Here is a 12,555-nt window from a genome sequence, read left to right as displayed (position 1 = left end):
TATCAACGATATTAAGATTTTGCTGCAGAAATACCAGATACCCGTGTTTCTGTCTGCAGGAAACAAATTTAAAACCTAGTGAAGGCCCTTAAGGAATTTGTACACAAGGATGGGATGGCTCTGCTCATGGTGCAATAACTACCCTAATGGGCAGTCGCACTCCTTTCCATCATGTCCAATTCACTTATCCGTGGAATTTCATATAGTATGTTCAATTTATTTACCACTGTATTATGAGATAAATAATATAGAATTTGATAATCTTATATTGCATCTGCCTGAGCCCATACTTGTGGGTGACTAATGGACATAGTGCACTCTGTGAGGTAGTGTCAACACAATTGGATGAGGTTGTATCATTGAGCAAGTCCTTGACATAATAACCTCTCCCTTCTGAATAATTGACTCATACCTTCTTCCATGTGCCTATCCACTTATATTCTGCAGTAGATCATACAATCTGCTCCCCCTGCCATTTCTCCATTGGTCACATGGAATGTCAAAGAGAACATATATGGAAGCAATCATTTTCCTGTTCTTTGCACAATGTTTTCACTGGAACCGTGCTCCACTACATGGATCACCATGTGGAAAATGGACCAGGCTAACTGGAGTACTTTTTTACCATCTTGTGAAATTTAATGCTGATACAGTCAGTCACCTATCAGTAAAGCAGTCAAGTATATAACATTGTATTGTCCAGAGCAACAGCCTCAATTCCAAAAACATCATCCTGATTCCCACTCTATTCAAAGCTTTGGTGGAACCAAGAGTGCCATTCAGCCAAAAAGATCTAGACAAAACTCAGGATATATTTTGTAGATACCCCACCACATCAAACTTAATCATTTTTAAATCTGCTCCGGCCAAAGCATGTTGCAAATCTTGGATCCATATTACCTTATCAATTACTTAAACAACAGTGCCAGAATTGTAAGAGATAAAATCCAGAAAACGAAAGGCAGATACAGAACCCACTATTTGTCTACCTTAGACCATAATGGATGTGTTGTTACTGATCTCAAAGCTATTGTAGGCATTCGGTGATAATTTTTCCAGAATCTCAGCAACAGCTCCATATCCTCCTGAATTTGTAATATAGAAAGAGCAACAAGAGAAAGGCAGCTAAATGTTTCTACCAATTGAGTTTTGTGACATACAGTTAACTATTTGTTAAGGAAGAACTAAAAAAAGCTCATTTTTTTGGTCTTACTCCAGTGCGTTAGGTCCTTATGTCATCCATTATGAAATGATGAAACCTCTTCCATCTTCTATGGATCTCCTTCTTTTACTATATTACAGAATATTTACAGAGGAAAAGTTTCTGGATTTTTGGCATAAATCAGTTGTCATTGCTATCCCAAAACTAGGAAAGGATCCAGCACAAGCAAACAAAAAAGTAAAGCAGATATCGACCTATTGCTCTGACCAGCTGTCTTTGTAAGATATTAGAGGAAATGGTTAATGCCAGACTTCTATGGTATTTAGAATACACAACGTGGCTTTCATAGACATTGTTTGACTTTGGATGATTTGATCCATTTAGAAACTTCTATAAGAGATGTATTCCTGAAGCAACAACATCTGGTTTCAGTTTTCTTTCACATGGAAAAAGCTTATGACTCTGCCTGGAGATATGGCATATTAAAAGACCTCTATAACCTAGGTCTTGACAGACCTTCCCTTATTTATTAAAAATTTTCTTTCTAGCTGAATATTCCAAGCAAATGTCTCTGTCTTAAGTGTGACAAGCACAAAGGCTCTGTCTTAAGTGTGAACACTTTTTTGCTCTTAAAGGGAACTCAATCACTAAACAGCTTCCTTCCACTGTAGGCAATATGACAGAAAACAACAGAGAAAAAAAAAAAAAAAAAACACCTGTGCACACTTCTGCCAAAAATGCACTCTTCACTCAGATCCTGTATTAAGAATGGAACTGATCGATCTTCATTATCTTTGCTTTGTCTTTATCATGCATTTGTACATTCAAAGCTAGATTATGGGTCTCAAGTCTATGGTCTGGCATGGTGATTGGATCCCATTCGTCATCAGGGTATATGGAGAGCTACTGGTGCCTTTCCCATTGCCCACTCAAAGCAAATGAACCAGCTCTATCAGTTAGATGGAAACAGCTGTCTCTTAACTATGCCCTAAAAGTAGTCTCTCCCAGAGCATCCTACATGGACTAGTCTCTTTTCTCTATGCTGGAAGGTTCAATATCACACATGCTGAACTGCCATATATCCTTTTGCTATGCATGTTAAAGAGATTATGGAAGCCGTTGTTTTATTATCTCCAACCAGATCCCACTCAATTGCAGTAATTATATAGCAGAGTTGGATGATGCCATTCAGTTTGCACTTAACGTTACCAAAAGTGTGTAATTTATTGAGACTTGAGTTCTTTAAATGCTATTTCCTCTTCTAAGTATAATCCAGATCTAGTGCTTTGTGAGGTGTTATACCTATTGTACAAAATGAAGACCCTTAATTTTAACATTCGATTATGCCGGATTTCCTGCCACATTGGAATTAGAGAAGTGAGACTGCAGCTGCTGGATCGGCTCACACTTTCCCACATATTTGACAGTTCCAAATCTAATTGCCCAGTGGCAATCATCATAGCAGGAAGCACTGATAAACAAATTATATGATATTAAGCCTGAAATTAAGCATTGGCAGTCTGGTCAGTGTAGAAACAGAAGCGGAAGTTGTTCGTACTAGGCTCTGCATAGGTCACTCATCTTACACATTTTTATTTACTTAGGCTGATGACTCACCTATGTGTGAAAATGCAACACACACATATATTACCATTTGTCATATTTTTGGAGTGTCAGCACTGCACACAGAGAAATTAAGTTTTTGTTTATCTCACCAAGCCATATACACTCACTTGCTCAAAATTGCATGATTGTTTTAACTTTTTACAAGAAATTAATTTATATCTATTTATATGTAGATTCTGCATTACTTAATTTTTTCGTATGTTCATATTTATTTACTAATTTCTCTTTATGACTATTTGTTAACACTTTCTTTCCTGCTGTAACCTTTGCTATGCTGCATTTCCAATTCTTTCATTTTACACTTTGTTCATCTATTTTATTAGGTTTGATGATAATATTTCACCTGATTCATATCTACTGAATATCTACTGAAAAATAGGTATTAGAGTAGACGAACATTATAGTGAACACCATGGCAGTTTATTGTCACTTTTTGTAACATGAGGGTAATTGAAAGACAACTTCAGCAAGCAAATACATTGGTGTTCATTATAGTGAACTCCATTGTATTTAATATATATATATATATATATATATATATATATATATATATATATATATGTGTGTGTGTGTGTATGCTCGTGCACTATAATATTGCTCCCTAGAACTAGTGCTGTTTTAAGCTCACTGTTACAAGCAGTAAAAGCTCAAGATCTGAATAATAGCATATTGAATTTTTTAACCATTGACTTCAGTAGTAGTTGATAAAGAAAATGGTCAGAAATCATACTTGATGAAGAACAGTGTTTATGTATTGAAGGAGCTATATATAAACAAAGGGAATTGTGGGAAATCATTGATGAGAGAACATAGCGTATTGGTAAGAACCATTGCTTTGTGTTTTGTCATTATGCATTTTATACATAAAACATGCATAATGACAACATGAAAAAATACAAATGCAAAAAAAAAAAAAAAAAACGCTGGGAGACATGAAAGAGGAGATGCAGATGGCTGTGACATTATAAAAATTGAATATTATTATTTTTATTATTATTGTTACACCCCCAGGGATTCCAAAGAATCATTGAGGAAGGGCACCTATACAACTGTCTCCACCAACTACAACAAATCGCAACCACACCAATGCTATCTACCACCCACCACCACTACTAGTACTAGAATATGCAGCATTAACTATGAATTTCAAAATGTTATGTTAGCTTAAGTTGATGTTAGTTACCTCAAATCTTCATAACAAATGAAACATGTGCAGACTATCATCAGTAAAATTAAAATTTTAAATTAAAAGAAATACTAAATCAGAACATATCAGACTATCTCAGAAAAGAGTTTGTTTTTGCAAGAAATGAGGTATAATTAATTTTTACTAGCATGGAAATGAAAAAGCTCATCAGAATCCCATTGAAGAATGACTTAAAAATCAGAATTTAGGAAGACACTCCATTATACTGTCCACGGAGCATTATGCAATGTTTTTACCCTTTTTTATCGACTTCCATCTATTTTAATTTTGCTTAGCTCACATTATAAATGACATGTTAATGCCACAGTAGCAAAACCTGATCAGCATGCTTGCAGTGCTCAAGATCATCTCATCTGCAAATATTGTCATCAAATTCCTGATATGTATCCTCAAGGGAACATATCAGAATATTATATTGTATTATCATACAGGTATCTCCATGGAATCAGAAGACTTATGCAGGATATCCATTATTCACACAATACTTACTGTACTTCTCCTTAAACTCATTCACTGCCAAAGCATACTCAACCATCTCTGGTAATTCATTTGAACAGAGTCAAAAAGCAAAAAATACTCATCCTTGCTAACCAAACTCTTACAATTTCCATGAGTGATATTTCATTCTCTCTTCTTGCCATGTACTAAAAAAAAGTCATCAGTGTCAATCCTATATCACATGAACCTTCTATGATTCTTCTGATGCAATGTATTTCTTCTATTGTACATTTTTTTTTTTTTTTTAGAAATCCAGCTTGGTTTGTTTCTTAAAAGTGCTGTTAAGTAATTTTGTCTTTAATGATAAACTTAAATGCTTCTGTCATGTCTTCTCTTTTTTCACATATCATCTAGTTTTTGAAGCTCAAAGGCCTTTAAATCTGTTCTCATAGACAGCATCCTATAGACCTGCCACAATCTTTGTTTTCACTACCGTTCCTTTCTACTACTACTTCATCCTCATAGAATCTGGGTGTCCAGATCTGCACATGGTAGTCCAGATGTGGCCTTATTAAAGCCTTATCAAGTTCAATCTGTGTACATTAAATACCTCTGCTTCTCTTTCAGCTTAGTCAGTGAAATTGGAAAAAGAAGCCAGTTAAAATTGTGTATATTGGAGTCACTAAGAAAGATGACTTCACTGTTAGGAAATTTGGATTGTATGAAATCACGCTCTATTTCAAAAGATCAGAAATAGAGAGGTCAGAATGGTTTGCAGAATTGGGAATAATATAGAGACAGTTAAATTCTGAGATATAATGATGGTGAAATCTTCAGCCATAGAAGGTCAAAAGGGGAATATTCAATATTAGGCATCCTCTCTGACAAGGAATGTCAGATTGCACAAAAGCACAAATACCTCTTTTGTAGTAGAAGGAATCATACAGAGTGTAGTTTGGACAGTTAGGCTGGCTGTGATTGCTGTGTGAGAGATTCGTGGTTCAATCAATGATGGTGCTTATACCACAGATTTTGGTGAAGAAATTTTTTTTGTAAGTTTTGCTGAAGGTTTTTTTTAATTTAACCACAGTGACACCAAATATAGGTTAATCAGATTTTACTCTCATGCTAATATTTCAAAAGTGAAGAAAGCAAGAGCAGGAGAACATACAGTAAGAAAATATATACTTGTATGCCTGTTGGTCATATAGGATGCATTCAGTCTCCACGCTATAATATGGCGTTGATCCCTTGCATACCATTACACAGCTCATCTCCAAGTATGACTTGGCAGCAAGATTATGCACCAGAGCTGATCAGGAAGCCTTAAAAATGCCTTGCCATCTGGTTTGGTCCTGTCTTTGTTGTATTAAGTTCGTTTATTTGTAATGACTTTTGTATATTCTTGCAGTATGTTCCCATATACTGTTATGGTAGAATATGAAGAAGCATTTTAATTTGCATATAAGTAACGCTCTTTGATATTTTGTGTAAGGAATTTTATAATTTATTTTTTTATCTAAATTGTATTTTACAGGCTCAGAAGCAAAAAGCAGCAACTCATAAAGATGTATTAACCACTGCTAAGAGAGTAAGTATTGTATGTGTAAAGATCTACCATAAATGGGGAGGAGGTTACAATTTTAAGAAACTGTCAACTGACAATTTCTGAAAATTATATATCCACTGCATTGTATTCTTTACAAGTATGTGAATGTTAAATTTTGAAATATCAGTTATCTTAAATATTTTTATTCAGCAACAGGTTCCATTTCAGTTTTATAACAAATTATGGAGTAATTACTTGTCCACTTTTCTATAAGCATTAATCGTATATCTGTTTATAGTTCTGATGTTGGTACTCAACTTGTTCACAAATCCCAGTTATTACTGGGTATGAATGACATTGATTAGATGAACAACAAGTGAAAATTAAAAGCAGAACTGTTATATTATTACCCTGAGATAGGTCTGAGGACTTCATTTTTGTACACTTGATTGTGTTTTTAGAATGTGATGTTCGAAAGGATGAAATTGGTCATTCCTGTTTCTATTTTACTTATGTCCAAAATGGCATAGAAACATAAAGGGACAAGGGGAATAAAAGGGGAAGCGGACATGCAACACTCATCAGATCAATAGTTGTAGTTGAACAGGACTCAAACTGCTGCTGTTTTTGCTTTCATATCATTCTCACGTGTGAGAGGCCACAAAAACTATAATAATAATAGTGCTGTTTGTTTGTTGGCAGAAATCTGTTAGTGTGTTCTGAGAAGTGGCAGTTCAGCCATTGGGAAAAATAGAATATTGACTTGCCTGGTAAAATAGAACCTATGAATGAATACACACACATGTGCACGCACATGTAGACTTTGCTTGTTCGTGAATATGTAAGAGTTTATAAAAGGCAGAAAACTGGAATAAGATGGTAACAGTTATTTTAATTAAAAACACTGTCTTCCTAATTATGTCAGATTTCTTGAGGTGTAAACACACAGTAGACAAACAAAGATAACAACCACTATGTGATTATACAAGCAACTGGTGTTTTTCAGAATATTAATTGTGCATTGCTTTGATCAGCACGTGCATGCCAAATTTTTGATATCTATAATGAAGGGAAGAAGTATGTAGATATGTCAGTTTGTGGGTGTAGACTCTTGACATATAGAGACTTTTAATTTACCCTATTCCTTAGTCAGAGATCCAGAAATGACATCTAGCCATTAGATTCTAATTCATAGGTGAACTCTATGTTGGAATGTTGACGTTCTCATAAAAAAAGCAGAAGTGAAAGGTAGTCCATGGTTCCAGACTAAAAATATATTGTTAGTAATACCTTTCCTTAATTTTGGTTTATGATGGTATTCTTCTAGGATCTTTTTTCAAATGCTTCCATATAAAGATTTGTTAAAATCATCAAAGAGGACTCCCCATGGCTAGACTAGTTTGTATATTGTTTGTATATTGCATTTTTACATTTGAAATATCCAAAGGAGTATAATGTTTAAGGAGTGCTATAACTTTATTTGAGAATTTATCTTGTAGCAGTACAAGTTGTTCCTTGATAGGAACATTAGTAAACAGAAGGGGCGAATCTGTATAAGTGAGATGATACCTCCACATAGCCTTTAAAGAAATGCGGAGAACTGACCAGGGCTTCTGACCTAATGTCCAATCCTCACCTTCTCGTGGTGCACCCTGTTGGGTATCTACCTGGATACTGAACAAGCGAGGATGGGCTGGCAATTTGGGATTTAGCCAACCAAATTGTATTCTTGTTGGCCTAAACCAATATAGAAAATGATGGTACAACATGACAAACTTTCATGCTGGTTGGGGTGTCGCCCAGTTAAACAAGGCCCCCGTTGTTTTCGCCAGGGAACCAGGGCGAACAGCGAAAAGTCAGCTACAGGAACAAATCTGAAAGCACACCCCAACTCAACATCTCTAGAGTCAAAGATTGGTACTATCAACATAAGAAGCCTGAATGGCAAAGAAATGGAGCTAGCTGAAGAATTAGAAAAGTACCAGATCGACATAATAGGGATGACTGAAACAAAAAAAGACAAAAAACTGGTGAGATCTTTCTGAGCAATAAATACAAAATGTTATACTCAGGAAATGACAATCATGGAAAAGAAGGAGTAGCCATAGTATTCAACACAAAATACGAAGCTAAGCTTCTTGAATGGCAGGCTGTTTCAAGTAGAGTGATGTGGGCAAATATCAGGATGGGGAATTGGACAATGAGACATTTGTGCCTATGGTCCCAGAGAAGGTTCTACGAAGGTAGAAGTGGAGGAATTTTTTGATGCTTTAGAAAAAGCAACTGACACAATGAAAAAGGAAAAGTTAGTCCTTGTTGGGAATCTAAACAGCAGAGTAAGAAATGATTGTCAGACATACAAAAATATTTTGGAAAAATTTGGAGAAAAATGCAAAGCTAATATTAATGGCAAATACCTGTTGGATTTTTGCTCAGGACATGGACTAGTTATTACTAACACCATGTTGAAACATAAAAATGTGCACAAATTCACATGGATAGAAGAGGCAAAGAATAGGAAAAGTCTCATTGACTATGTTATTGTTGATAGTGATGTTTTCTCCCTGGTGCAGGACACCAGAGTGTACAGAGGATTTGAAATTGGAAGTGATCACTATTTAGTCTTGAGCGGGATAAAATTGAATTTCATATTGAAAAGAATAACATGTAAGAAAGTTTTAAAGCGAATAAAAGTTGAGCAGCTCTCAGATGTGAATTGTAGACTAAAATACACAAAGATTATTGAAGAAAAAATGAAAGAGTTTGAGAACAGGAACCAAACCTTGGATATTCAGTGGCAAGCCTTGAAGAAAACCCTGATTGATTCAGCCAGAGAGGCATGTGGTGAGGTTGTCTGCAAAGATAGAAACTTCAGAATTCCATAATGGACACAAGAAATTAAAGAGGCAGTAAAGGAAAAGAAGAAAACATATCAAAAGTTCCTGGCAAATAACCTTTTGCTCTTAGAGAATACAGAGACAAATGTAAGAAAGCGAAACGCTGTGTAAAACTAGCTAAACAAAAGTCATTGGAGGACTTTGGCAAGAATATAGAAAATAAATATCAATAAGGTGGTAAGATATTCTGGAGGTTGTTGAAGAAGCTTAGAAATGGAGATAAGAGTGCTGTAAAAGGAATTAGAGATGATAAAGGTGACATGAAACAGAAGGAAAAGATATCCTTGAAGTATGGAGTAATTTCTTCGAAAAATTGCTAAATGAAACAAGCAGTGATAGCACAGTGGTAAAAAACACTCAACAAGCATACAGTCAGGAATACATATCCATGCTTGAAGTAGAAAAAGCCATCAAAGACTTGAAATGCAGAAAGGCAGCAGGAGTAGATGATATTTGACCAGAAATGCTGAAATATGGTGGTATAAAAGTTTTACAGTGGCTGCACTGCATAGTTCAGAAAGCCTGGACAGAGAGACGAATTCCCGATGATTGGAGTAAAGCTCTCATAGTACCCATATATAAAAAGGGAAATAAAACTGAATGTGAGAATTACAGAGGTATTTCCCTACTGAGTGTTCCTGGCAAGATCTATGCATCTATACTTGAGAAATGGTTGAGAAGAATTGTGGAAAAAAAGCTGGGTGAAGAACAAGCTGCATTCAGGCCAATTAGAGGCTGTCAGGATCAGTTCTTCACTTTACGACAAATAGTTGAGAAAGCATGGGAATATAACAAACATCTGTGTTTAAGTTTTGTCTATCTGGAAAAGGCATATGGCAAGGTGCCAAGAGAGAAGCTATTCAATACACTACAGTTATATGGTGTCAATGGTCTATTATATCAAGCAGTACTTAGTCTTTATTTGAGTTGTAAGTCAGCAGTTAGAATTGAAGGAAGTACAGGAAGATGGTTTAATGTTAAATCTGGTGTGAGACAAGGATGTACATTATCCCCTCTGTTATTCATTATCTATATGGATCACATTATGAAGGAAAGTGGTATTAAACATGATATCAAAATTGGAGATGTTAATGTCAGCTCTTTGCTTTATGCGGACGATGTTATACTTCTAAATAAATGCACTACAAGTTTGCAAGATTCCCTGACTAAATTGAATAACTGTTGTAATAGATATGGTATGAACGTCAGCATTAAAAAGACAGACAATGAAAATAGTTGGAATTGTTAAAAGTGTCGACCGTGTTGTGAACGGGAAACATGTGGAACAAGTAAAACATTTCAACTACTTAGGCACGATTTTTAGTGAAGATGGTAAATTAAATAGACAACAGAATCAACAAAGCTGGTATGGTAGGCAGTCAATTGAATAAATTCATATGGAATAAGAGCGAAATTAGTCGGAACACTAAATTAGTTGTATAGAAGACAGTGTTCAAACCAGTTTTAACTTATGGATCTGAGAGCTTGGTCAGAAGTAAAACACTTGACCAAAGACTAGAGACCACAGATATGAGAGTCCTGAGAAAGATTATAGGTGTGAACAGATGGCATCAATGGCAGTATATTAAAAATGAGGATGTTAGGAAAGAACTTGACATTGTTAACATCCAGGAATGCGTTAGCAGAGCTAATCTCAGGTGGTATGGTCACTTAAATAGAATGGGAGAGGAAAGATTAGCAAAACAAGTGTTCTCTGCCAGGTTGGCAGGAAAACGACCCAGAGGAAGACCAAGATATAGGTGGATTGATAGGGTACAAAGTGCCTTAGACGATAGAAATATAGGATCTGATAATGTTGGAGTCTTGACAAGTAACAGACTGATTTGGAGGAAAATTGTAGATAGGAAGTTAGTAACGATGTAAATTTTTCATGTAGTACTATCATATCCTGAACACCCCTTGAGGGTACATGTCAGGAATTCGATGATGATGAAGCTTGCTAAAATGTTCAAGGATTATGTTCCTGATGCTGGAAACAATACTCAGTATTTAACAAAAGGTGATTGTCCTGTCGGACCATTAAATTGTTCAGCTAAATATTTGGCAAGAAGATATGTAGGAGAATCTATCCCTTCTACTATTTGATGTAGAGAGTCCCATATAAGTGTGGAAGAGGAGGAAGAGATCATAGAGTTAGTCTCTTAACTCTGTTAAACTCGTAGATTTTTTACAAAAGGTTATTGGTGTGATTTTGAAGTTTGAAATTTTCAAACTTCAAACCTGATATCACCACACATAGGAAAAACAAACAGTTGTAAAAAATAGTTTACATTTTATTGAAAAGGTAAAGGATATAAATATAGAACCTTCTGACTAGCGAGTTTTGATGTATTTGGTCTTTTCACCAATGCACCCAGAAATGACAAGCAGATCTACTTGTAAATATTTTACCATCGGACATTGTAGGACTATTCAAACACTGCATGGAAAACACTTTTTTCATATTTAAAGACAGATACTGGAAACAAAAAGGAATTTCCTTTGGTTCCCACCCCATTTCTCCAACCTGTATATGGAAAATTTCAAAATTAATGCATTAAAAACTATCAGAAAAAAACAGAAATTTGGTTACATTACATCAATGATACTTTCATCACTTGGTCAGGAATAGTGGATGAGCTGAGTGCTTACAAAGAATATCTGAAGAACTTGCATCACAATATAAAATTCACTCTTGAACTAGAACAGCACAAAAAATTACCATTCCTTGATAACCTTGAAGTAAACAACTAGTGGAAAAAAGTTATCCTGTACCGTATACAGAAAACCTACCACAAAGGAAAAATCTTTAAATACCACTTCACCCCACCATCCATTGCAAAAGAAAGTCATAATTAAAACTTTATGAGACAGGGCATACAATATATTGAAGTGCACCAATTAAAAGGAACGAAGAACTGCGCTAACTGAAACAGAACCTCGCACTTAATGGTTTTGAACCCAAGACAATCAGAAAAATTCTTAGTACATCTTCTGCAACTCCCTTACTTAAACAAGATTTCAAGAATGCACCGTGAATATAACGAAACGTGGCTTTTTTTTTTTTTTTTTTTACCTTTAGAAAAAATATCAAGATTCTGCATCCACCAAAACCTCCATATCACCCCATGAATAAAAAAAAACAGGTGTCTATGAGATGCTTGTTTCTCACTTCATTGCTCTTGTAGCATTTGTAATGTATGTCAGACAGGAAGGTCAGGAGTGATCTACATGTCCGAACATTTAAAAGACATCGAAAAAAAATAAAGAGCATAAATCAGGCTTGGCATTTCACACAACCACTATTGGCCATCAAGTACTTTGGCAACAAACAAAAATGGGACTCATATATTGATCGTAACTAAGTATGGCCTGTTTTCATCAAAAATTTAACTGCAACAGACCTAGGATGTAACACGTGTAATACCACAGAACGTGATAGCAACAACTAGCAATGTTCCAACACACATACAGTAATGAATTTACCATTCATATTCTTGTTTATCAATTATATTTAACAGTTGTGAAGATATCAGAAACATCTGATATGTGTAATTAATTGTTAATAGGCTTTTGTTGTGTAAAACGTATGTACCAGTACCCCGGATGATGTAAGCCTTATGACTTATGAAACTTGTCAGGTTTTAATTGCTTATTCTTATTAAACTCTTTATTT

The 12,555-nt window shown here is 35.2% G+C and overlaps 1 protein-coding gene across 1 annotated transcript in view; it reads left to right on the top strand.

Annotated features, from left to right (window-relative positions):
* The window catches only part of LOC150102573 (chromatin-remodeling ATPase INO80-like), a 215,959-nt gene that overhangs the window by 179,830 nt on the left and 23,574 nt on the right, over positions 1-12,555 (top strand). The window contains exon 9 of the mRNA XM_090398709.1: positions 5,971-6,024. Coding sequence (XP_090254835.1) covers positions 5,971-6,024 — 54 coding nt within the window. The remainder of the gene's footprint in view (positions 1-5,970; positions 6,025-12,555) is intronic.

Source organism: Typopeltis vanoorti, chromosome 10 (assembly GCF_054136105.1).
Source record: "Typopeltis vanoorti isolate ZY-2024b chromosome 10, IOZ_Tvanoo_1.0, whole genome shotgun sequence".
NCBI lineage: Eukaryota > Metazoa > Arthropoda > Arachnida > Uropygi > Thelyphonidae > Typopeltis > Typopeltis vanoorti.
This window is presented reverse-complemented; position numbering and strand designations above follow the sequence as displayed.